General features: G+C 37.3%; 2 protein-coding genes across 2 annotated transcripts in view; both read right to left on the bottom strand.

Annotated features, from left to right (window-relative positions):
• Afg3l2 (AFG3 like matrix AAA peptidase subunit 2) overlaps window positions 1-25,591 on the bottom strand; it is a 268,652-nt gene that overhangs the window by 137,846 nt on the left and 105,215 nt on the right. The window contains exons 7-8 of the mRNA XM_067147372.2: window positions 23,801-23,919; window positions 18,893-19,014 (exon numbers count right to left, since the gene is read on the bottom strand). Coding sequence (XP_067003473.2) covers window positions 18,893-19,014; window positions 23,801-23,919 — 241 coding nt within the window. The remainder of the gene's footprint in view (window positions 1-18,892; window positions 19,015-23,800; window positions 23,920-25,591) is intronic.
• Window positions 1,701-4,221, bottom strand: LOC137501044 (uncharacterized). The gene is made up of 4 exons (XM_068227914.1): window positions 4,085-4,221; window positions 3,852-3,983; window positions 2,384-2,595; window positions 1,701-2,294 (listed from the first exon to the last, which is right to left on the bottom strand). The coding sequence occupies exons 1-4, from the start codon at window positions 4,152-4,154 to the stop codon at window positions 2,226-2,228; spliced, it is 483 nt and encodes a 160-aa protein (XP_068084015.1). The 5' UTR covers window positions 4,155-4,221; the 3' UTR covers window positions 1,701-2,225.

Raw genomic sequence — 25,591 nt, 5'->3', positions numbered from 1 at the left:
AATGAAAGTATTTTCCTTCTGGACCTTCATGCCAGACAGATTTTTTTTTTTTAAACAAATTTTTTTTCACTATAATATGATTTATCTATAGAGCAAAACCGCTATGCAGTGTGCGTATCATAGCAATCGAGATGGAATTGGTAATGTACTATGTATCTGTAGAGCCTATATACGACTTTTTACAATTACTTCTAAAGTGAATTTCAGCTGTGTGACAACGCTGAAAAGACTATGGACTTAGAGATTGGCATTCCTGAAGAGGGTTTTCTACACTTTCCCATTTTCACACATTGATTCAAGAGTCTGTATTGACTTGTAACAAAACCACTGTATTCTTCCGAAAACCACTGATAGGGACAGGTTTGGTTGTGATCCACCGAAAACAAATTATAATGACCGGTTAGGTAGTGATCCATCGAAAACCACTGATTGTCGCAGGGTTAGGTTAGGTTTGACAGGATTTGTAATTGAGCGACTGTTGTCATTGAAAAAACTGTCGTGACGACTGAAGGCAATAAACATAAAACTGAATCCATTGGTCTACAAAGTTTTCATTCAGTAGATACGCTAGGAACTGGCGAACCAAAACCGTACATACAAAGTTTACAGGAATCAACAAAACAGGATATTAATTCGTGGTACTCATTGTTCTTTAAAGAGAAGAAATATCCTGTCAACAATAGCTGCAGTGAACATGCTTTTTCACTATTATTGTCTGGCCCCATGGCTAAATGGTTAGCGTGCTGGCCTTTGGTCACAGGGTGTGGGTTTGATTCTCGACAGGGTGGGGAATTTGAACCACCGTTGGTTAATTTCTCTGGCACGGGGGCTGGGTGTATGTCGTCTTCATCAACATTTCACTATTATTGTGTAAAATAGAAACTTACTAGTTTTGACAAGTACAGTATGTTCAACAGCGACTCCTGAATGATGACGCGCAGGATGTCCAACCTCACTAATCTATGTTCCAGACTATTTCTACTTAAAAAATTGTATTTGTCCTTTAATGTGATTTTGCAATTTTTGCTGAATATTTATGTGGCTGAAATGAAGGTGGATAAGCTACATGGTCTCCTTTATATAGGAAGAATGTATCGTGGAAATTAACTCAATTTCGGTTTCATGTACATTACAGTTTCTCTAAGATATATTGATAGTAATTCAGTCATGTACGACGACGATGTATTTCATGGTAAAGACAGCTGCCTCTGTGGATCAGTGGTAGAGTGACGGCCTCCGAATCCCAATATAGCGGGTTCAAACCCGGCAGAGGTAGTCGGATTTTTGAAGGGCAGAAAAAAGTCCATTCGACACTTCATGTCGTACGATGTCGGCATGTAAAAGATATCTGGTGACGCATTTGGTGTTTACCCGACAAAATTCATTAAATCTCAGCCACAGACGCCCAAGAGAGTTTCGGTTTACTCGGTCTGCCATCTAGTGGGCCTAGAGTATAACGGAACGTCAAAATTGACGAGCAGACAGCCAGATGGCGTCAACTTGAAATGTCTGCACATGGTAGCTGAGGCCATACGATTATTATTATTATTATTATTATTATTGTTATTATGGTAAAGACAAATTACTTTGCAATGCTATCTATCTTAATGGTAATGTACTATGTACCTCTACTAGTGTAGGCTACTGAGTGCTTGATTCGAAGCAGTGTATCGATTCATTCAGTGTCAGAGTGAATCGATTCACAGGAACGGCAAGCTCATGGCACACAAATCATGCACAATCACGGCTCAGTGAGCCACACGACACACACGGCTCCTTATAGGCACACTGGACACTGGCGGGGAGTCGAGCTTTCGCTGCAGTGAGCCACAGTGAATCATGGCACACTGAAAGAATCGTACGCAGTCATGGATCAGTGAGACACAACACACACATGGTTCATTATCGGTACACTGGACATTGGCGGGGAGCCGAACTTCCTCTGAAGCAATACATACAGAGTCATGGTACACTGAAAAAATCGTATGCTATAATGGACTCTCGAGCTCAGCTCATTTGAAAATAATACCTATTCGCATCCACTGTCCTCTTCTTACAGGGAGTTTTAAACAATACATGGATTTATTTGCAGTGTTAAAAAGATAGAACACAATTCCAAAGTACCTAGGTTGTAAGTAGGTAGTCAATTAGGTTATTCTAATTACTGTATTAGTTTAATCAATCAGTATCTTTATAACTAGTTGATGTTCGACAATTACTTAAACTCAGCTCTCTAGCCTCCACACCTGGCTGAGTGGCTCAAACGGTCGAGGCGCTGGCCTTCTTAACCATGACTGTAAATTAAAGGAAAAATAAAAATTAATTTCTGTAACATCATTAAACATCATTCAGTAGAAGGAAATATTCAATTAAGTATAATTACCACTAATTGATCCTTCCTCCATTTCGTTGTTGGTTGATGCTCAACAAGCTTACAGTGATATGGTGCATTATCCATTACAATAACACAGGGTCCTATATTTCTTAATCCTACGATTAATTGCGTCTTCACCCACATCTGAAATTTCTCACTGTTCATAGCACCATGGTAATCCTGATTTCTCTTCAAGTTTGTAGCAAATATCAAATCAGCACCTGTAAGAATTTTAAGTTTTAGTATGAAGTTATTTGTTCTAAAAAAAGTATAGGCCTATTAATAAAAAATGTGATTTCTGTTGAATGATACAAAAAGCTGTCTGATTTTAAGTAAAACCAACTACTGTGTAGCAAAGTCACCTGATGATGAAGTCAATTAATTACTACTTACACTACTTTATCGTAACATCTCTCATGAATGTATCTCCATTAGTAGGCCTATATCTGGATTAGAAGTCCACGATCACTTGCATAAAAGATATAAGTATAAACACCCATTTCAATACCTTAGAACAAATGTAATTGCTGCGAACACTGAACCTATATCAGGCAGTAAGAAATAAGAAGCTTGGAAGGTGTTCAACAGTCAGGTATCAAGCACTGATTCAGGTGGAGATTGTCGAATGCAGAATAAACATAATAAATAGGCCTACAATACAAGTAATTTACTGATACAAATATCCAGTAATATTATATGAAAATACACTGAGTAAGTTTTGATTGAAATACCTCTCTAAGGTTAATCATTGGCCTAAAGTGAATACCTGCAAGTCTTTTTAATAACAGTGGAGAAGTCAAAATCAAAAACCACGTACAGAGCTCAATGAGCGGTAAGTTATAATGCCACTTCCGACCTAGTGCCAGTCAATTTCAATCAATCAGTCACCACTGATCTGCACTTAGGACAGAAGATGTAGTTTCAGGGATAGGCCTAGTATTTTCTTCAATAATTGCAAAGAATTTGGAAATTTATTGAACATCTCCCTTGGTAAATTATTCCAATCCCTAACTCCCTTCTTAAAAAAAAACAAATATTTGCCCCACTTTTCATCAACTTTAGCACTGTACTGTGATCTTACCTACTTTTAAAATACCACTGAAACGTATTCGTCTACCAATGTCATTCCACACCACCTATCCACCGACAGCTCGGAATATACCACTTAGTCCAGCAACTTGTCTCCTTTCACCCAAGTCTTCCCAGCCCAAACCCGACAAAATTTTTGTAACGCTACTCTTTTGTCAGAAATCACCCACAACAAATCGTGCTTCTGTCTTTTGAACTTTTCCAATTCTCAAACCAAGTAATCCCAGTGAGGGTCTCATACACAGGAACTGTACTTAAGTTGGGGTCTTATCAGAGACTTATGTGCCCCCCCCTGCATCCGTACTACAAACCCTAAATACCCTCATAACTATGTAAAGAGAGATCACCTCACTACAATAAAATGAAGTAAAATAAATTAAGAACATACCAGGTACAAAGCCATCCTTCGTTCCAGCATGAACAATAACCAGTCTTCCTCCCTCAGACACAGGTCGACGAATTACTCCTTGAACATCATGTCCAGATTTGTGTGGTTTATTCCAGGAGTATGTGGGTGACCCTGAAAGACAAATGCACAATTGAAACCAAAGACACCTGATGAAGATAAATTATTCCAAGATTTTTTAAATATAAAATGTAATATATAACATATATATTCACCATTCATAAAAATCCAAGTCTCATCCAAGAAAACAACAGGTTTTGGTTTCTCACTGTCCTTATTACGCATGTATTCCCTCAGAAAACAGGATCTCTTAAAACAAATGTCTTCATTTTCTCTAACATACGCATAGGGATCACCTTTACTCCACACAAACCCCATGGCCTTCAAAATTCTTCTTAATGATGTTTCGGAGCCCTTGTACAAATAAGTGTCATAATTTGCTTTCATGTGGTCGAAAACCTTTCTTACAGTTACGACTTCTCCTGTGGGAAGAAAAAAGAGAGTTACAAGGGACTCAAAAGAGCTGTATGACAATACATGCACAAAACATTTCTGGGAGCTTATCTCACCTGCGTGCCAATTTCTATAAATAATGTTGCAATAGATTCCTTATGAAGTCACCTTACCTTTATGTAATTTATCATAAATAAACCTTGCTATCGCTTCCTTAGAAAAACTGTCTATGCCGGTCACTGGATGTTCACGCTTTCGGCGTTTACCTGGTGTAGAAAATTCAACTCCCTTCTTGAAATTTCCTATTACTTTTCGGACTAAACCGAAACTACACTGTAAGAATACACACACAGAAATATATTACATACACATATACCATAAGTCAACATGAATACACAAAGGTTAAGTCTACGAACCGTATCGAAGTCGACACAAGACATGGTACCGGTATAGGCCTAGGCCTACATGATCAGGTTAGGTTAGGTTAGGTTCAGAATGAAATACTGCTCCTTTTCAACTGATTGTCATTATGCCAGAAACTTATCATAGAAACAAGATAAAAACGAACACTTACCCCAGTTAATAATGAAACTCTTGCCATTAGCTTCGTATCACTACGACTGATACCTTCTTCGTCGTCTTCCTGTTTCAATTGCTCGTAGCAATGTACAAGCATTTCTTGACCTGAAGCTTGTAAAGGACGTAACCTTGGTTTCCTTTTCGGAGGAGTTTTTGCAGATTTTTCTTCCTTCTTAGACATCCCAATCGAATTCTGTTCGTATAAGTATGGGACGAAATAGGAACGTAATTAATAAAATGATGTGCTCATCATTTCACACAAACTATGTTATTAAATGCATTATCCGAACATGCCACAATTCTACTTACCTGGTATTAGCCAAATAGATTTACAATCCCACAGAAAAAGAAAATATGCTTTAAATATTCTCGCAAATGTATCGCTAGTGACTTTAGAGGCAATGCGGTGGCAACACACAATTCACGCTAGAACAGTGACTGAACGTTGCCAACGTGCCAGATTAACGGTAACAGTAAGACGTCGTATCGGCAAGTAGGGTCCCTAAACTGTATGGTTACCGACACTGAAAAAGACCCAACAGCAAGAAAAGTCACTATAAACCAATACCTTAATATTACAGGGGAGAAAGGGTAAGGTTGCACCCTTAGTGTACGTCCTTACACGGAGAGGACTATAATTTGTTTTGCACGAGTGGGAAAACATTGCTTTAATAACTCTGGTAATTTGGATGAGTCATGTGGCTACCCCAGTGTTTGTTGTGATGTACTTGTGTCGGGAAATTCCATGAGTCATGTATATATCCCAGCCTGATGAGATGAGCTTGTTGTTGTATTAGGGAAGATCGATGACTCATGTAATAAACCCCAGAGTCTGTTTATCTCTTGGGAGCAAGGAGAAGTTCAGGGCATGGTCTTGACAAGAGGTTCACTCATGATTGGCTGGCAAGTACCAATCCAGATGTATCATCTGAGAGGAGGGGGATGTTGATGTCTATAAAGGTTGATCATACGGCGGCAACCAAGAGACATTGTAAAGGAACGAGAAGGAAGACACTACAACCAGTGATACTGTACGGGAAGGAAGTGGTGCTGATACACAGTACTGGAGTGACACGGCTGCAATGGACTGGACTTCAAACGTTCGTGGAGCGTAGTCTTGTTAAGATCGTGGAAAGTGGCTGATTGTGGAGAGTGCTTGCGCATTAAGTATTGTAGCACTTGTGGCGACCTGGCATTATATGTTGGTGAAAGCTATCTCAGACTTTTCATAATTTATGTTGAGGATCGACAGGCGTGTGTTACTGAAATGTATATATCTTTACAACAAGTGTTAAAGTCTGTGAACACAGTATTACGAGGTACAGTATCTGTGTGATGTTAGAAATGCCGATTATGAGAATCGGTAAGTCGAATTGATAGAGACAGTGAAGGGTATTTATCTTCATACATGTACATTGTTCATCGGACTATCTACAAATGGTAGCTTAGTTCTCGCTTTCGTTTTCCCACGGTTTTCATTGTTGTTGTTGTAAATATGGAGTCTTCCAGCAATCTCTTGTGTGTGTATTATATGTATAATTTTGTGTGTTGATGAGGTGCTCATGCACGGATTTTGTTAAGAATATAGTTAGCTATTTTAGAATCAGTGTAGTTATTGATGAACCTAGGTGCAGTTCCTACCTATTTAGTCGTTTTCAGGGGGTTAGGTAAGGCCTGCAGCAGATGTACCAGTACGCAGCATTATGTACACGCCCTGGGATATAAAGTTTATCATGCTCTATCAAAATTCGAGGGATCCATTCTGGTGAACTCTGGCGCCCATACTACGGACATTTCGAGTAACTATTTTATTAATTTAATTATTTCAAGTATTTTATGAAGATTTTCATTTATGTTAATTAGTTATATTTTATTTTATTATTTATTTGGTAGTCATCAAAAGTTACAGTGTTTGTATTTTATTATTTTTTATGTGCTGAAGTTGTTAGCATTACATAGCCTCCTCCTTCATGAAATTATTAGCCAATCAGAAATTTTGCTGTGGGTGTGCACAGGCCATCGGCCTAGAGAGTTCTGGAACATTCCCCTCTACTAAAAAAGCTGGGAAGTTTTGGTCCATGTTGTCTTCTTCATCGTCCAGTCTAGAGTCAATATGTTTGTGGAAGCAAGGGAAGGCCTTGCCTTCCATCGGAATGCTCACCAGCTCAAGTAATGGCAGACATATTTTAAATATGTGATAGCTAGGGTTCAGATGTTTAAGACCTAAAAATAGCCCAAATATGCAAGCAAATATGACCTCAAAGGTGACAAAATATGACCTCAAAAGTGACGAAATATGACGTAAAAATTACAAAATATGACCCAAAAGTAATTAATCTAAATATGGCCATTTTAAAATAAGTTATAAATCGAAACTTCAATTCCTTTGGTACATATCTGTTAACTAAATTCTTTATTCTTACTTTCATATGAATTTTCTGAATATACACGTTTAGCAGTTATTCACAGTGTATTGTCCTTGATTCACTTATAAAACATTCGTGAATACATACCTATAAAGTACTAAGTTCGCTAAGATTACAGATCACACAACATTTTAAAAGTCAAAAGATGTTTGTACCCTTCATTGGTGGTTTGAAATATGAAGAAAACTAGAAATCAATCTATTTTTAAAATATTTTAAAACGTTCAAGCCCAGATTACATTAATATTGCTTAAATGCGTTAAAGTTTAAATTGAGCACCACGAAACAAATTAAGTAGATGTCTGTCGATACACTATGGTAGGGCGACTCGGCATATAGTGCAAACACTTATAACTTTTTCATTCTTCACCGCGGGTGGTATGTAAGTGTATAACAAGATTCATCTTCAAAGCATCATGCGCAAAAGATCTCCGATTATCACTTAACATTCTTTAAGAAGGGAAGCTCCTTTCTACGTCACATGACGCTGTTGGTGCATATTTAAATAATATTAAATCACTGCTGTCGAGTATGCATTCATCTTGAAATTCTTTTCTAAGAACATCATTTATCTTACACACACAGCGAAAACCGTCACTTTGATTAAGCAAATTTTAAAGTTTCCACATTACACTGACGCCAACTATTCCATGTGATTGTTGTGCTGAAAGTTCAACACTACTCACAATTCCAATACTTGCATGTATTTCTAAGCTAGCAGCTTCTAAGTAAGTAACTGCACTCGATACAATTCCGAAGTTCGACTTAATATAAGTCCGACTTCCTGACAAACTGTAGGAAAACAATTCCTGTGCAATCTTGATAGAAGAGACAGAGTATTCCATTTGTATTAACTACAGATTTGATAAGGAAAAGGAGTTTTGTAAATACTAGTTCTCATTCGGAAAGTTGACGATGACTGCACAGCTACAGTTGTCGCCAAACCGCCGAAATATGACCGAAATATTACTTTTCTACGAAAATAGCTCAAAATATGACCTTATGACAAAAATTAGCCAAAATATACATTTATATGACAAATAAAAATCACTTAATTGTGACTATAATCACCTGATTTGCACCAAAATACAACCAGCCAAGAAAATAGAGACAAAGAAAAAAATAAGGCTTTTCCTAAACATCTGAGCCCTAGTGACAGCTAAAGAAAGCTGACTTGAGAGGAAGGTTTAAAAATTCTTCCTTAATGTAAATTTCTAAAGTTTAATATCATCTTCTAAATGTAAATTTTCAAGCAACTCTAAGGACTTTATTCCAGTCCCTGCTGGAAAAGATGTAACTTAGGGAATAAAGAGTGTTCACCCTCTTTCAATTCCCATTCAACTTGGTATGGGGGCGACAATGATTTTCTAAAACTGTAAATCCTAACCTTATTTTGCAACTTAATATTTTTGCCAATTAGTCACCCTCTGCAGAATAGGCTTAAGCGAGGGATTGTGGAAAATCTTACACGAGACACTCGTGAAGGGTCCGCACTCCACAAGTGTGAGGGATTCTTACCAACTAAAAGACACACACCCATTTCCCCACAATGTTTGTTTCTACCCTGGAACCGATAATAATAATAATAATAATAAAAATAATAATAATAATAAATTACATATATTATCGTTATAGACTGTTAGGCCTTTCAGCACTCAATCTGCAAGCCTCTGTGAATTTACTACATGTCGACAATCCTCTATTTGCAACCAGTGCTGTGGCCTCATTTAGTTCTACACCTCTTATCTTTAAATTGTTAGAAACCAAGTCTAACCATCGTCATCTTGGTCTCCCTCTACTTCTCTTACTCTCCATAACAGAGTCCATTATTCTCCTAGCTAACCTATACTCCTCCATTCGCCTCACATGACCCCACCACCGAAGCCGGTTTATGTGTACAGCTTCATCCATCAAGTTCATTCCTAAATTAGCCTTTATCTCCTCATTTTGAGTATCCACCTGCCATTGTTCCCACCTGTTTGTACCAGCAATCATTCTCGCTACTTTCATGTCTGTTACTTCTAACTGATGAATAAGATATCCTGAGTCCACCCAGCTTTTGCTCCCGTAAAGCAAAGTTGGTCTGAAAACAGATCAATGTAAAGATAGTTTCATCTGGGAGCTGACTTCCTTCTTATAGAATACCGTTGATCGCAACTGCGAGCTCACTGCATTAGCTTTACTACACCTTGATTCAATCTCACTTACTATATTACCATCCTGCGAGAACACAGAACCTAAATACTTGAAATTATCGAACTGTTCTAGCTTTGTATCACCAATCTGACATTCAATTCTGTTGAATTTCTTACTTACTGACACCAATTTAGACTTGGAAAGGCTAATTTTCATACCCTATTCATTACACCTATTTTCAAGTTCAACTATATTAACTGCAGGCTTTCGGCACAATCTGCCATTAAGATCAACTCATCAGCATAGGCCAGACTGCTTACTACATTTCCACCTAACTGAATCCCTCCCTACCATTTTATACCCTTCAGCAGATGATGCATGAAATGAACTGGCGTATGGCTTTTAGTGCCAGGAGTATCCGAAGACAAATTCGGCTCGCCAGGCGCAGGTCTTTTGATTTGACGCCCATAGGCGAACTGCGCACCGTGATGCGCATGAAATGATGCTGAAGACGACACATAAACCCAGCCCCCGTGCCAGCGAAATTAAGCAGTGATGGTTAAAATTCCCAACCATGATGGGAATCGAACCCGGGAACCCTGTGATCAAAGGCCAGCACACTAACCATTTAGCCACGGAGCCGGACAGATGATCCATGTAAACTACGAACATCAAAGGTGAAAGATTACAGGCATTTCTAACGCCTGTAAGTACCCTGAACCAAGAACTCATTCTACCATCAATTCTCACAGAAGCCCAATTGTCAACATAAATGCCTTTGATGATTTCAATAATCTACCTTTAATTCCATAGTCCCGCAGCATGGCGAACATCTTTTCCCTTGGTACCCTGTCATATGCTTTCTCTAGATCTACGAAACATAAACACAACTGCCTATTCCTCTCGTAGCATTTTTCAATTACCTGGTGCATACTGAAAATCAGATACTGACAGCCCCTCTGTGGTCTGAAACCAGACTGGTTTTCATCCAACTTCCTCTTAACTACTGATCGCACCCTCCCTTCCAAGATGCCAGTGAATACTTTGCATGGTATCCTAATCAATGAGATACCTTGGATAATCGTTGCAATTATTCCTGTTCCCTTGCTTATAGATACCATTCTTTCCACTTCGTCAAGCGGAATTTCACCAACATCATTTTCCTCCTCCCCATGAGCTTGGCTGTTTGCAACACCACCAGGAAGATTTTCTTTGATGTTGAGAAGATGTTCAAAATATTCCCTCCACCTCTCCAGTGATTCTCCGGGATCTATTATGAGTTCATCTGAATTACTCAAAACACTGTTAATTTCCTTTTTCCCTCCCTTTCTGTCCAGAAAGGTTTCCCTGCTGCTTGACCTAGCCTTTCCAGGTTATTACCAAAATCTTCCCACGACTTCTTTTTGGATTCAACAACTATTTGTTTTGCTCTGTTTCTTTCATCTACGTACAAATCCCTGTCTGCCTCAGCCCTTGTTTGGAGCCATTTCTGATAAGCCTTCTTTTTACGTTTACAAGCTGCTCTCACTTCATCATTCCACCAAGATGTTCGCCTTTTCCTATCTTTACAAACAGTTTTTTCCTAGGCATTCCCTTGCTGTTTCTACCACAGAATCCCTGTATGCCACCCATTCTCTTTCTATTTCCTGAACCTGCTTACTGTCTACTGTTCAACACTTCCCACTTATCATATCCACGTACTTCTGTCTAATTTCCTCGTCCTTGAGATGTCCTACCCTTATTCATTTGCAGACAGATTTCACTTTCTCTACCCTAGGCCTAGAGATACTTACTTCACTACAAGTCAGATAGTGGTCTGTATCATCCCCGGAAAACTTGTATATTCCTAACAGATTTCCTGAAATCGAAGTTGGTTAAGATATAGTCTATTATGGATCTGGTACCTCTAGCCTCCCATGTGTAGCAGTGATATGTAAATTATGTACATAGGCTACTTGTTAAAGTAGCATACATCATACATACATCTTCATTAGAGACTGTTATGCCTTTCAGCATTCAGTCTGCAAGCTTCTGTGAATTTACTCATCGTTGCCACAATCCTCTATTTGTAACCAGTTCTGTGGCCAACTTTAGTTCCATACCTCTTATCTTTAAATCGTTAGAAACTCAGTCTAACCATCGCTATCTTGGTCTCCTTCCTCACCCCTTACTCTCCATAACAGAGTCCACTATTTTCCTAAGTAACCCATCCTCCTCCATTCACCTCACATGACCCCACCACCGAAGCCGGTTTATGGGTACAACTTTATCCATCGAGTTCATTCCTAACTTAGCCTTTATCTCCTCATTCCGAGTACCATCCTGCCATTGTTCTTACCTGTTTGTAACAGCATGCATTCTTGCTACTTTCATATCTGTTACTTCTATCGGAAGCTTATGAATAAGATATCTTGAGTCCACTCAACTTTCACTCCCGCAAAGCAAAGTTGGTCTGAAAACAGATCGATGTAAAGATAGTTTCATCCAGAAGCTGACTTCCTTCTGACAGAATACTATTAATCGCAACTGCGAGCTCACTGCATCAGGTTTACTGCACTTTGATTCAATCTCACTTACTATACTACCACCCTTAGAGAAAACGCATCCTAAATACCTGAATATATCTATCTGTTCCAGCTTTGTATTCCAGATCTGACATTCAATTTTCTCTTGGATTTCTTACCCGCTGACATCAATTTAGAAAGACTAATATTCATACCATACCAATTGCACCTATTTTCAAGTTCCAAGATATTAGACTGCAGGCTTTAGCCACAATCTGCCATTAAGACCAAGTCGTCAGTATAGGCCAGACTGCTAACTACATTTTCACCTAACTGAATCCCCCTACCACTTAATATCTTTCCATGCAAACTATGAACAATAAAGGTGAAAGATTGCAGCCTTGTCCAATCCCTGTAAGAACTCATTCATTCTCACTGCTGCCCAATTGTCAACATAAATGCCTTTGATTGCTTTTAATAATCTACCCTTAATCCCACAGTCCCCCAGCATGGCGAACATCTTTTCCCTCAAAACTCTGTCATATGCTTTCTCTAGATCTACGAAACATTTCTCTCGTAGCATTTTAAAGTTACCTGCCGCATACTGAAAATTTGATCCTGACAGCCTCTCTGTGGTCTAAAACCACACCAACTTCCTCTCAACCACTGACTGCACCCTCCCATTGAACATGCCAGAGAACATTTTGCCTGGTATACTGATTAATGAGATACCTAGAAAGTTGTTGCAATCCTTCCTGTTCCCATGCTTATACATAGGTGTAATTACTGCTTTTGTCCAATCTGAAGGTACCTTACTAACACACCGTGCTAATCTTATTACTCTATGAAGAAGCCATTTTATCCCTGCCTTCCCACCATACTTCACCATTTCAGGTCTAATTTCATCTACTCCTGTTGCTTTATGACAATGGAGTTTATTTACCATCCTTTCCACTACATCACGTATAATTTCACCAACATCATTGACCTCCACCCCATGAGCTCAGCTGTTTGTGACATCACAAGGAAGATACCCTTTTACGGTGAGAAGATTTTCAAAATATTCCTTCCACCTCTCCAGTGATTCCCAGGGATCTATTACAAGTTCACGTGATTTACCCAAAACACTATTCATTTCTTTTTTCCCTCCCTTCGTAAGATTCATTATTACTGTCCAGAAAGGTTTCCCTGCTACTTGACCTAGCCTTTCCAAGTTATTTCCAAAATCTTCCCACGACTTCATCTTGGACTCAATAACTATTTGTTTCGCTCTGTTTTTTTCCTACATATAATACACTTTCTTTTTACATTTACAAGCTGTTCTCACTGGATCATTCCTCCTAGAAGTTCACCTTTACTCATCCTTACACACAGCTGTTCATAGACATTCCCTTGCTGATTCTACTACAGCATCCCTGCATACCACCCATTCTCTTTCTATATCCTGAACCTGCTTACTGTCCATTGTTTGAAGCTTTTCAGTAATCGTATCCATATTCTTCTGTCTAATTTTCTCATTCTGGAGATTTTCTACCCTCCTCCTTTACAGACAGATTTCACTTTCTCTATCTTAGTCCTAGAGATACTTAGTTTACTACATATCAGATAGTGGTCTGTATCATCAAAAAGTCCCGAGGATACTCTCACATTCCGGACAGATTTCCTGGACTGAAGGTCGGTTATGATATAGTCTATTATGGATCTGGTGCTGCAACCCTATCATGTGCTGCACAATTGTAAGAACTCCAATGTCAATAATTAATCCACGCTTCACACATTGACGTATATTTTAATTGTCTACAATATCTATTTTTGTTTTTTATTTTAACAACTCCATGATTGTTTTTAACTCCACAGACTGCCATCGTTCAATGTATTTCACCATAAATTCTTGTTGTTGATCTGTACATACTGTTACTAATTAAGTCTAATGTCATCATATTACTTTTTATTACGACACTGTTATTCTTTTAACAATTTTAATCACTTAAGTTCAGGGCCCTGACCTTAGTCTTTGTACGAACGGCTGATGATGTTCGCAATGCCGAACGAAACATGTTCCGTTATTTAAGCCATTTTAAGACACCTCATGATTATTTTATAATTCAATGAGTGTATTATATTGTATTGAGTAGGTGGTTGTTAATAAAAGCATTTCATAACTTTAATAATTATCCTCAATACGGTTCCATTATGAGATTAATTACATGTAGAATAGCCTTATGCTTGTAGAATGTATTTATAACTGCTAATCCCATACTAACAAAAATCCAGTGAATCCTTCCCATTCCTATTAGTTTCCATATCTTCCCCACATTTACCAATCATCCTTTCGTATCCTTCAGTTCGTTTTCCAACACTCGCATTGAAATCCCCCATTAACACTTGCTGTTGACCATGACTACAATGTCACTCAATGTTTCATAGAACTTGTCAACTACATCCTCATCTGCACCCTCACATGCCGAGTACACTGAGACAATTCTCGTGCTAATTCCTCCAACCGCCAACTCTACCCATATCATTCGCTCATTTATGTGCCTAACAGAAACTACAGTATGTTGCGTGCAATAGTATTCCTGGTAAACAGCCCAACCCTACACTCTTCCCTTCCTTTTTTAACACCTGTCAAGTACACTTAATAATCTCCTAACTCTTCCTCATTATCTCCCCTTATCCGAGTATCAATAACTAACCCATCTCAACGCATCCTCCTTCCTGACTCAGCCAGTTCTACTTTCTTTCTTCCATAAGCCCCATTAATACTGATAGCTCCCCATCGAATTCCATTTTGTTCGCTAAATTGTTTCCAAGGAATCCCTCGCCTGTCAAATGGGAGTGGGACTCCATTACTCCCATAGGTCCGAGGCTTGCTTAAAACGTTCTGAGCGTGCTCAATGAAAAATTCTGTGAAGCAGGATGCTGCCCTTACTTACACATAGTCCAAATGAGGATCTATACGCTAACGGGTTACGGACCACGGTGGATTGTCTAGTCCTAGCCACCTGAGCATAAGGAGGGCCGTAATTCAGAATATGTCTGAGATCACTCCCATTCCATAGCAACTGGTATCCCAACTCTCAGGAGCACTTACTTACCACTTAGAGTGGCAGGATAGAAGAATTTCAAAACATCCCTGATTTGATATGTGTAATATGTATTTTCTGTAGAAACATCTTGTATAATAATAATAATAATAATAATAATAATAATAATAATAATAATAATAATAATAATAATAATATCATCATTAATATATTGTTGTTGTTTTTGTTATTGTCTGATCCATGTCTAGATTTGCCACAGGCACAGAACTTTTAAGGGAAGTGTAATCACAAACTGCAAACAAAACATCCTGAGATATTTGGAAAGAATACTACACATAACTCTGGAACAGGTAACATTGTCAAGGATTGTACTAACATTGTCACATATTGTAGAGATGGTTCTTCAGAATAGCTACTGAGTGTTTAACTATGACAAATAGAAGGACAAGTGTGAGGACTCATCGAGTTCAAGCGCGCCCCGCCAGGCACAGTACCAATCAGCTGCTCTTAGGAATGAGGCCAGAGGAAACGTATTACTCCGTAACTGATAAGTATATACACTGTCTTTTGATAACAATGAGAGATTACAATTACAATACTACGACCTTCATCACATGTTGAGTAAAGCACGGTTTACTCGAGTGTACATATACAGATATATAACACATAATTCCCAGCACATTAAAACAAACACCCATGAACTATTTAAAGGTAATACTCTACTAACCAACTCAGTTTGTCGCTTACTGGACATTCGAAAGCCTGCGTGAAGATTTGGCGGATGTTCGAGATTGTAAATCCGCCGGATTTCTTTCATTCTGAAGAAAAATCGGCACTTCAGATAATGATAAACAAGTCTGGAGATTATATCCATATTATGTCGAAGACAACAGCCAGCTCCTGAAAGATCAACTGAAATTTTGTCTATGGAATCGATACAATCTAAAAATATATCGCCCCACATCGATTTTGAGTTCAGTTTTCCACTAATTACTTTCTCGGCCTGGAAAAGAATGTCATATATATATTTCGAAGGGCGTGTTCAAAGCACTTCATTATTGCTTGAAACGTAGTCTTTTATTTCGGTGAGAACTGTAAATGCACTTCGATTATTGTCGCATAGAGAATGGGCACAGGGCAAACACTTAATAAATTTAGAAGAGTGATTAACAAAATACCCACTGGGCGAGTTGGCCATGCAGACAGGGGCGCGAGACTGTGAGCTTGCATCAAGGAGATAGTGGGTTCGAACCCCACTGTCGGCAGCCCTGAAGATGGTTTTCCGTGGTTTCCCATTTTCACACCAGGCGAATGCTGGGGCTGTACCTTAATTGAGGCCACGACCACTTCCTTCAACTCCTAGGGCTTCCCGGTGCGACATAAAGCCAGAAGTAAAAAAAAAAAAAAAAAAAAAAAAAAGGACCCAGCCAAATTGTACACTAAATACTTCTCAATCAAAGAGTTTCAAACTGCGCTGTCAAATTCAGGTACAGAGCTTTCCCAGTATTCGACATTGACTGCATCTTAAACCACAAATTTTTGCTTATTAAAGTTTCCACTGATTGTTTCACTGTCTTGTTATGCATTTCCACATTCCGGGCTAACATATGCATCTGACTGACATACGAAGTCCAGATCATCTCCCGTTTAGGTTCCCAATTTCCTCCTACATTTAAAGCCTGCTTTATAGGGATCTAGCTCAAATTAAATTTCGATTAGCATTTTTAGGCGGCCTTTGAGCGATAATATTGTCTTTTCGGCATCAAAAAGTACACTAGAATAACCCAAATTTGGATCAACATTAGACTGACCTTTCGATTCTCCATTTGGTGCTGGACTCCCGTTTTCAATCGTTCTTCTTTTCCTAGTGTGTGTGTGTGTTTTTTCTTTTTTTGGGGAGTTTCACGGGGACTTAACCTCAATTGAAAGGTATTTTGGTAAATTAGCGAAAATGTGAGGCACTACTCCTGGACGTAATTTCCATCTCACATGAGAGAGAGACTTTTTCACCATTCACTATAAAATTACCTGATTTTACTATCAAATCATCAGAGAAATGAACTTGACAAATTCTACCATTACAAGTTAACTCAGTATCTTTTCATGGAATAGCTCTGGCCCATTTTTCAAATGTATTTCTATCCTTTTGGTGTTGAAAAGAATCGCATATCATCAACTATGGTACTCCACCCTAACCTGACTTACAGCCAGGCACAAAACAGTACGGTATGTTGAACAATTTAATCAACCCACATAAGATACGTGCTTTAAGTACACAACACACAGTGAACTGAGTTTCGGAACTGAAAGCAAACAAAATTCAACTTATTGACTGAAATATCTCGCACAGTACTGTAGCACGTGTTGGACAGAATTGCTTGCAGTGGCAGAGCCACAAATTACCATGCTATAACGGCCAAGTCCGCACTCTTGGTTCTTCTATTCATCATGGTTTAGCTATCACTGCTGTTACTGGTAATCTTTTCTCAAATGCTCTTCTCTACTTTGTTTACCATAACACCAGTTTTTTCTTTCTTTTTTTAGATTGGAATTTTGATACAGTACCATGAGCTCCTAGAAATAAACCAGTCATAGTTATCTGCTTCAGACCATATGATTCAAGAAAGTGTGGCATAGTCAGTTCATAGATATTTTCCTTCACATTGTGCACTTCTCTGGGTTGAGTTAGTGACTGCTCACAGCAAATGATTTCTGCTGTCTTTTTGTCTTTATTGACGGTGACAAACTCAATATGTCTATCGCTACCATTTGCTGCCAGATAAGTGAATCTCTTCATGGATTTCTAACCCTCTTGCACAGGGTGGCAGCAATTACTGAGTATTATGTTGCTACATATGCAGCATCTTACCACGGGTACATACTTTTGTTGTACATACTGTACATGAATAAAAATATGATGTCCTACTTCAAATATGCTATCAATTAATTTTTGGTTTAGTTTTTAGTGCTGAAAAGTGAAAATTAAATATAGCAAAATTGCTGATGAAATAAAATAAGTGAAAAATATGCCAAAATAACTTTAAAAATTACACAATTAGGAAAAAAAATTCACTACAAAGAAGTGTCTGCAAGTATTAGTGATGGACGCATGTCTAAGAAAATATATGGGCTAATCGAAGACTGTTTTCTCACAACACTCTACATACTCTTTGGTACAAAAAAAAAAAAAAAAAGCCAGGACAAATATGATGGTTGGCATAAAAATCGAGCAAATATAATAAATATGGCTAGAAAAGTAAATAGCACAATTAAAGGTATTAATGGGTCATGCTAAAGAATTCATTTTGGCTAAATCTTCAAAGTCCATATCAAGTTAAGGTTGATTAAAAATATAAGAACAGTTGTTTGCAGTCCTCTGATTAACATTTCACAGAATCTGAAATATGTTCATTATTCACTGCCCTTATGACACTGAACCATTCGTTTCCCCTGGTGAGTTTTAACCATGCATTCAGATATTGCAGTTGCCTCACTATAGTACCTGGTAACTTGATTCACTTTAGTCACTCCCACAAATTTTGATGCACTGTACAGTGGAAGCAGAGGTTAAATTTTCAAGAGGAAGGAACAGATCAAGGCTTACCAGTTTATATTAAGCAACTGACAGTAACACCCAATTAAACTGACATAAAACAGAAATTTTCCAAAGAAAAGGGAATAACAAGTGAATATTTGAATTCACTCTAAAGAAAAAATGCAAACTTTTGGGGTTTGTAACAAAGGATCTGAAAGCAAAATAAATTTTGCATAGGGAATAAGAGAATATAAAGTTTGCATAAAGAAAATTGCACTTCAAAACTGCCCTCGAAAATGACCTTTACAATACATAACAAACTTACCAGTACACGGTTAACTCACCCGAGATGGTCCAACACCCACAAACATCTCTAAGAACTCTGATCCTGAGACTGTGATAAAGGGAACATTAGCTTCTCCAGCTGTTGCCTTAGCTAGTAATGTTTTTCCAGTTCCCGGAGGTCCTTAAAAGAAGAAAGAAAAGGCTGTTTTTTATCCTGATTAAAGATTAGTAATTAGTATGAAGGATATGAGAACTTTTCTTACTATTTATAACCTCATTAGTTGACTGATCGGTACAGGTGCAAAATTACAGCTTTTTTCTACATACATACATAATCATTATAGACTGTTATGCCTTTCAGCATTCAGTCTGCAAGCCTCTGTGAATTTACTAAACGTCGCCACAATCCTCGATTTGCAACTAGTGTTGTGGCGCTTTTTTTCTACTTACAGCAAAAAATATTGAAAAAATCATTGCATTAAATATTTTAAGAAATAGCGATTATTAGCTATACCCAGTTTTGGTATTCATTCAGGCCTATTTGGGAGGAGTAAATGAAATTAAAATATTAGGCCTATATAAACATATAACCTAATTGATATTACAATGTTCAGTTAAATAACTAGACCTAATAGTTTAATTTTGCCAACAACAACAACAACAACAAAAGACAGTAACAAACCAAAATAATGACAATGCAAAAGAAAATGTAATTTATAGCCCAAAATGCTTGGAGTATTGTTCATAATTTTGAACTAAAGGACTGCACAAGTTACAACATTCTTCCTTCATTGCTTCCCAGTAGTGTATAACACTGAAAGAACATTCGTGTTAAATATAACGACAACCTGCAATGATTGTAATTTAAAAATCAGTCAACAATCATCAACGTATTACAAATAACTTTTTTCTATTTATTTTACGTCACACTATCAGAAAGAGGTCTTATGGTGATGATAGGATAGGACAGAGCTGGGACTGGGAACTGTGGCCTTAATTAAGATACAGCCCCAGCATTTGCCTGGTGTGGATATTGAATTTCTTTTTTTTTTTTTTCCTTTCTTTCTTTCTTTCTTTCTTTCTTTTTTTCCTAGTTTTTAACATCTCACTAACACAGTGAATATTGGAAACCATGGAACAGTAGGGTTCGAACCCACTACATCCAAATGCAAGCTAACAGCTTTAGGCCTCAAACTGTGCAGACAACTCACTCGGTTATAAGATATAAGTTTCATGATAACTGATCCGTATTGAACTGTGATTACAATAATAGTTGAATATTTTATTAATGGGTCCACCTTTTAAATACATATATACAGTACAGTTTAAACAATTTTAATGTTATTGTACCATTAAGTCTTGAATCACTTGAACTTTTAACAGAATGTATTTAAGTAACGTCTTAATTTTAATTCCCAAGGGTTATACACATTTCAACGACATTGTGTCTATACATTGTTTTGGATCACTCGATGCAATTGTGTTATTTGTGTTATGGCTGATGATGGCCTACAGTTAGGTTCAACGCCTCTCAGGGAACGACGATCATGTGCTCTGTAGCAGACTAAAGCAATGATCAAAACTGCACATGCACGGTTTAAAGTATATCAGCTGACTTTACGAAATCAAGTTTCTGGCAATGCCTGTAGAGAATGAGAAAGTCTTTTTTTCTGTCATCTATGTGTTCTCTATTTCCTTTTTTGCAAAATGTGCAGTCATAAAAAATCTACTATTCCAACAGCCAGTCATCAGTTTGTAGGTAGCCACTGAGAAGCTAAAGTGGCACAGAATCACAGTAACAGGATCACCTGGCAAGCTACGCATAGTGTTGGTTTATGCATGTATTGCTAGTATGTTTGCAGTAACCATGTGGGTGACGCACTTGGCCTATAACGCACATCAGTCTCTGTGGTAATTATTTTTACATTCATAATTGAATAGTTGCAAGCAATGGGTAAGAAAAACAAGAGTTACAATGCACAGATAAAAGTAAAAGTGATTGTGTTTACAGGAAAAAACAGCAATTGTGCTGCAGCATGTGAGTTTTGTGTAGAACCATTACAAGTACGCTATTGGTGTAAGTAAAAAGAATATTGCAGGAATCCAAGAACACAGCCTTATCATTTTAAGGACCAAAATCTGGCAAGCATCCAGAAACAGAAAAAGAACTGTTAAAAATGTAACTGGGTTAAAAAATTATTGCTGTTTAGTTTTGCATGAAACGATGATTAAAAGCACTGAAGATTGCAAACAAGAAGCGATATAAAAATCTCAATGGAAGAAAAACCACCTCTCTCTTCGGAGTAGTACATCTCAAGACCAGAGATTGCCGAAAAACAATACGAAAAAAAATGAAAAAGACAAGCAACTAAGTACTAAGAAAGTTCAAAATAGGCATGTAAATAGGCATTATTGTGTAGGCCTAAATTAAGTAAAAAATAGATGTGCAAAATATAAAATATATTTTACTAGTGCTTTCTTATGAATTTATGGCTTCCTAAATTTGTTAAACAGATCAAAAGAAATATTTCTGGTTGAATGAAGATGGACTACCAATTCATCAATATTAAGTCATTAATTTAAAACTATTTTCTTTGCTATCAAAGCTTACAGAGAATAATACCAATTGACAACCACTAATTCCTCAATATCTTTGGACCTATTTTCTCAGAGAATGTTCTTGTACCGAGAAAACGATCTTTCACCGTTATATCATGTAATGCAGCAAAACTTCAACGAACCCAGTTTGTGTGGTTCCAAATTTGTTACATCACTAATCTTGCCTTGTAGCACAATGGCAATATTTGTAATCACTTTCCAATCTGGGTTTCATGCATTACCCCGTTGCTATTTATCTATGGCCCAGTAATCTTCTCACATACTTAAGACTTACCAATAAATATCTAAGCTTCAAATGATTCTTTCACAGCATCGAATCATTAGGGATTGCTCTACTGAATACTAAAAAATCTTTTAAACATCGGTTGTCCTAACTTATAACAAGTAACACTGGCTCCCACCATGGCAATGCACAAATCAGAAGTAAACTGCTGATGCTATTGGTCTGCACTGACAGGGAAGAATGGCTGAGATGATGATTTTGTCTATATGTTTTAAAGTGCAATGATGTGCCCTTGTCCTGCTCTAGGTGATATTTCTTTGTGTACTAACTTGAACAAAACTCTATTTACTTACAAAAAAAAAAAACCTGCTGTTAGATTCAAAATTATGAAGACTTGAGTTTTATTAAAACTCTTTAAAAATTGAACTTCAGCTGCTTGCATGAGTTATTACAAGACAGTAAAAAATCATTACACATTGACAGTTTTCCTTTGTAAAGTGCTTGCATGAGTGTAAAAATAAAATTGCTCCATTTTCACCATTTTCAAAACAATTTTTTAATTTCTTCATCAGATTAATTTATTTATTTATTCATTCATCATATGGCTATACATTACAATTAGGCATCTAAAATTAACAATACTTCCTTTATATTATTAATTACTACACATGTTCATCATAACTACTCTACAGCTATGGATCAATTTGTTGGCATCAATCAAAATAAGAATAACTAATTCTTTACTTCAAAAGTGACCAAACAAAAACACTCATCTGTGGAGAAGTTTGGGTTGCTGTTGATTCACTGCTTGTCTAACACTGCTTTTCATGACTTGTACTTTGGCATTACAACTAAGGCTTGCTTCAAAAATGCTCAACTGCATTGTGATGTGTGAAGGTAACAAAAACACCCTACTCCTGTCTGCCAGAGACGGAATAAATCTTCTTCTCATAGATTCATTCAGTGGCCAGGGCAAAAATGCACAACTTGAATCCCTGACGAACAAACATGTACAAATTGAATACATACCGAAAGGAACTACGTATCTTTGCCAGCCGTGTGATCTTGGACTCTTCCGACAACTAAAAGGTTTAGTCCGTCGAATGGAAAACATTTGCCGGGTAAGGAATTTATACGGCCAGTCAAAATTAAAACCCAAAAACAGACTTTTCATTTTAACTAGTCAAATACTAACGCATAACCAATTACAAGCTGATTGTTTTGTACCAATGCTGAAACATGCTTGGAAAGCGGGTGGTTATTCCATTACTGACAATATACCACAATTTCATACTGTCTCATAAACGAATTTTCATGATTTAACTGATAAAAGATGTGCTGGAAATTATTGTACCAATTTTTCGTTTATAAGGTGCGCACATTGTTGTCTTGTGTTTTGTTATTCACATTTTGTGTTCGATTTTCACTATCATGCCATGAGCAATGAACCAATGCCAGACTGTGTTAGAATAAAGTCATTTCTTGAACACTTTGAATGTCATGATGATGCAGATGATATTTGATTATGTATTATTTGTATGTTACGTAGTGATTTGTAAACAATTTTTATTGTTTATTTAATCCATAATGAATTCATCTTTGTAAATAAAATGTCCCAACTAACGTCGGTCTTCACCCGCAATCCACTGTACACAACTGTAGGCAGCCGTATGTGGTGGGGGAGAGAGGAGAACCGAAGGAGTGGAGAGGGAAGGCGAGGCAAGACAGCCGCTGGTTGTGAGCGCTGACGTGTGCCGGCATGTACTGTACAATTCATTGCGCGCACCGCCAACTTCGAGCTCCCAAATGGCCCCTTAAAAAGGACCAGCGAAAAATTAGACTTTCACTACCTGTTTCAGCTTAAAAAGTCCTTCACTAATATGTAAAAATCAAATCGAAATTCGCCGTCCGACTTTGTACCGTTCCCTCATAAGCTAATTATGCCTTCAGAACTCAGCAGATAAAGAAAGGACAAAAGGGTGAAGATAAAGGGACTGCAGATATGCTTGCTCAAGATGCTTTAGTGCAACTTTGCACATAATTAACAGTAACCAATAAAAAATAATTTTAAAGAAGAGAGAACAATTTAAAGATTTTGATATAAAGGGAAGAATATATTTCCTACCTGTTAGCATTGCTCCTTTTGGGATCTTCGCACCCAAATCAATATATTGTTGAGGATTCTTCAAGAAATTAACAAATTCCATAATTTCAAGTTTTGCTTCTTCACATCCAGCCACATCTCTGAAACAAAATTACACTCGGTATAGAGTATGCATTAAAATACAGCTTAATGCTGGCTTATAAAGTTTTTAAATTTAAAAAACAAAAATGTATACAAATTTTAAAAAATTATTAACACCTTACAAAGCCAATTCCTTTTAATGTACATCATTCACACACAGGCAATGCAAAGCTAGATAATACTGACTTAAAAGATTTAAAACTGAAAAAGAAATCACCAAAATAACAACTTAGAAGACAAAATTTAAATAAATCTATTTGTACAAGCCTTACCATTAGAAATGAGAAAATAGTAAAACTCTGTTAAGAATTTTTCATGGAACCACAAAAAAGAACCTTCTTAAGCAGAAAACTTCTTAAAAGGTGTAATGCCAGGAAACCTATACCCTGAAATACGCATGAAACACATAGCCGTCAGAATTCCTTGCTTGTGAACGATACCAAACTAGGCCAATACATAAAGGCTGCTAAAAGAAGAGCCACAATATTAAAATTCAATTATCATGACATGTACTTTTAGAGATACAGTAAAATACAATGGTAGACAAAAAAAAAAAAATTGATCACTTCCATTTAAGAACAAAAACCATATTTACTTACCTTAGGCCTTGCTTTTTCTTCATTCCTACAATATATTATTATAAAATGAAGTTAACTAGTGTTCTGCACACTTCATACTGATTATTAAAGTCCTTTATTTTTTTAAGTTTATCCAAAAAATTCTTAGATACTGTAATTTATGAAAATACCATTTCCTTAAATTAACAATGCATTGCACTAAGCAAACTTATGAACATACCACTGAAAGTTTTCTTGGTGACACTCTACACTTTAATCCCTGTTTGTTAAAAGGGCGGCAGTCACATTTTTTTTTTTTTCAAATTCTCATGCAACAGATACATCGTTTTATGCTGAAATGGCTTTAAGAATTCCAGTAAAAATTATTAAACTCATCCCTAATATTTAACAGTTTATGTTAGAAGGGCAGATGTCCAAGACTTCAGGCCTTTTAACAAAAAATATTATTTCTGACAAGATTCAGTTGGTTAACCTTGCTGAAATAAAATGAGTAAATGGTTCACTATGATGCGATATTGTTTTTTGTTGACTTGTCCACATAACACATCATCAGAGTTAACAGTTTCTATCCGAGTTGAGTGGTTCTGAATCTGAAGAAAAAGATGAGGGTTTTTTTTTTTAAGTGGCTTTACGTCGCACCCACACAGATAGGTTTTACGGCGACGATGGGATAGGAAAGGCCTAGGAGTTGGAAGGAAGCAGCCATGGCCTTAATTAAAGAATAGCCCCCCAGCATCTGCCTGGTATGAAAATGGGAAACCACGGAAAACCATCTTCAGGGCTGCCGACAGTGGGATTCGAACCCACTATCTCCCGAATGCAAGCTTACAGCCTCGCACCCCTGACTGCACGGCCAACTCGCCCGGTCCCTTTATTAACAGTATCAGTAAAAATGTATCTGTAAAAGTGCTTCTTCCTTAAAAAAAAAACTGGCCCAGGCCCAGAGGGTTCGCCTGGTCATCAAAACTCAGCAGTGAAAAGTTTAAATTTAACAGATCACAATGGGATTCCAATATCTGTAGTACACCTTCAAACATACTAAAAATCAATGTAGACATGTAGAATTTGGCAGAATAACCATACTATTTAACCA

This window comes from Anabrus simplex, chromosome 5, assembly GCF_040414725.1.
Source record: "Anabrus simplex isolate iqAnaSimp1 chromosome 5, ASM4041472v1, whole genome shotgun sequence".
Classification (NCBI taxonomy): Eukaryota; Metazoa; Arthropoda; class Insecta; order Orthoptera; family Tettigoniidae; genus Anabrus; species Anabrus simplex.
This window is presented reverse-complemented; position numbering and strand designations above follow the sequence as displayed.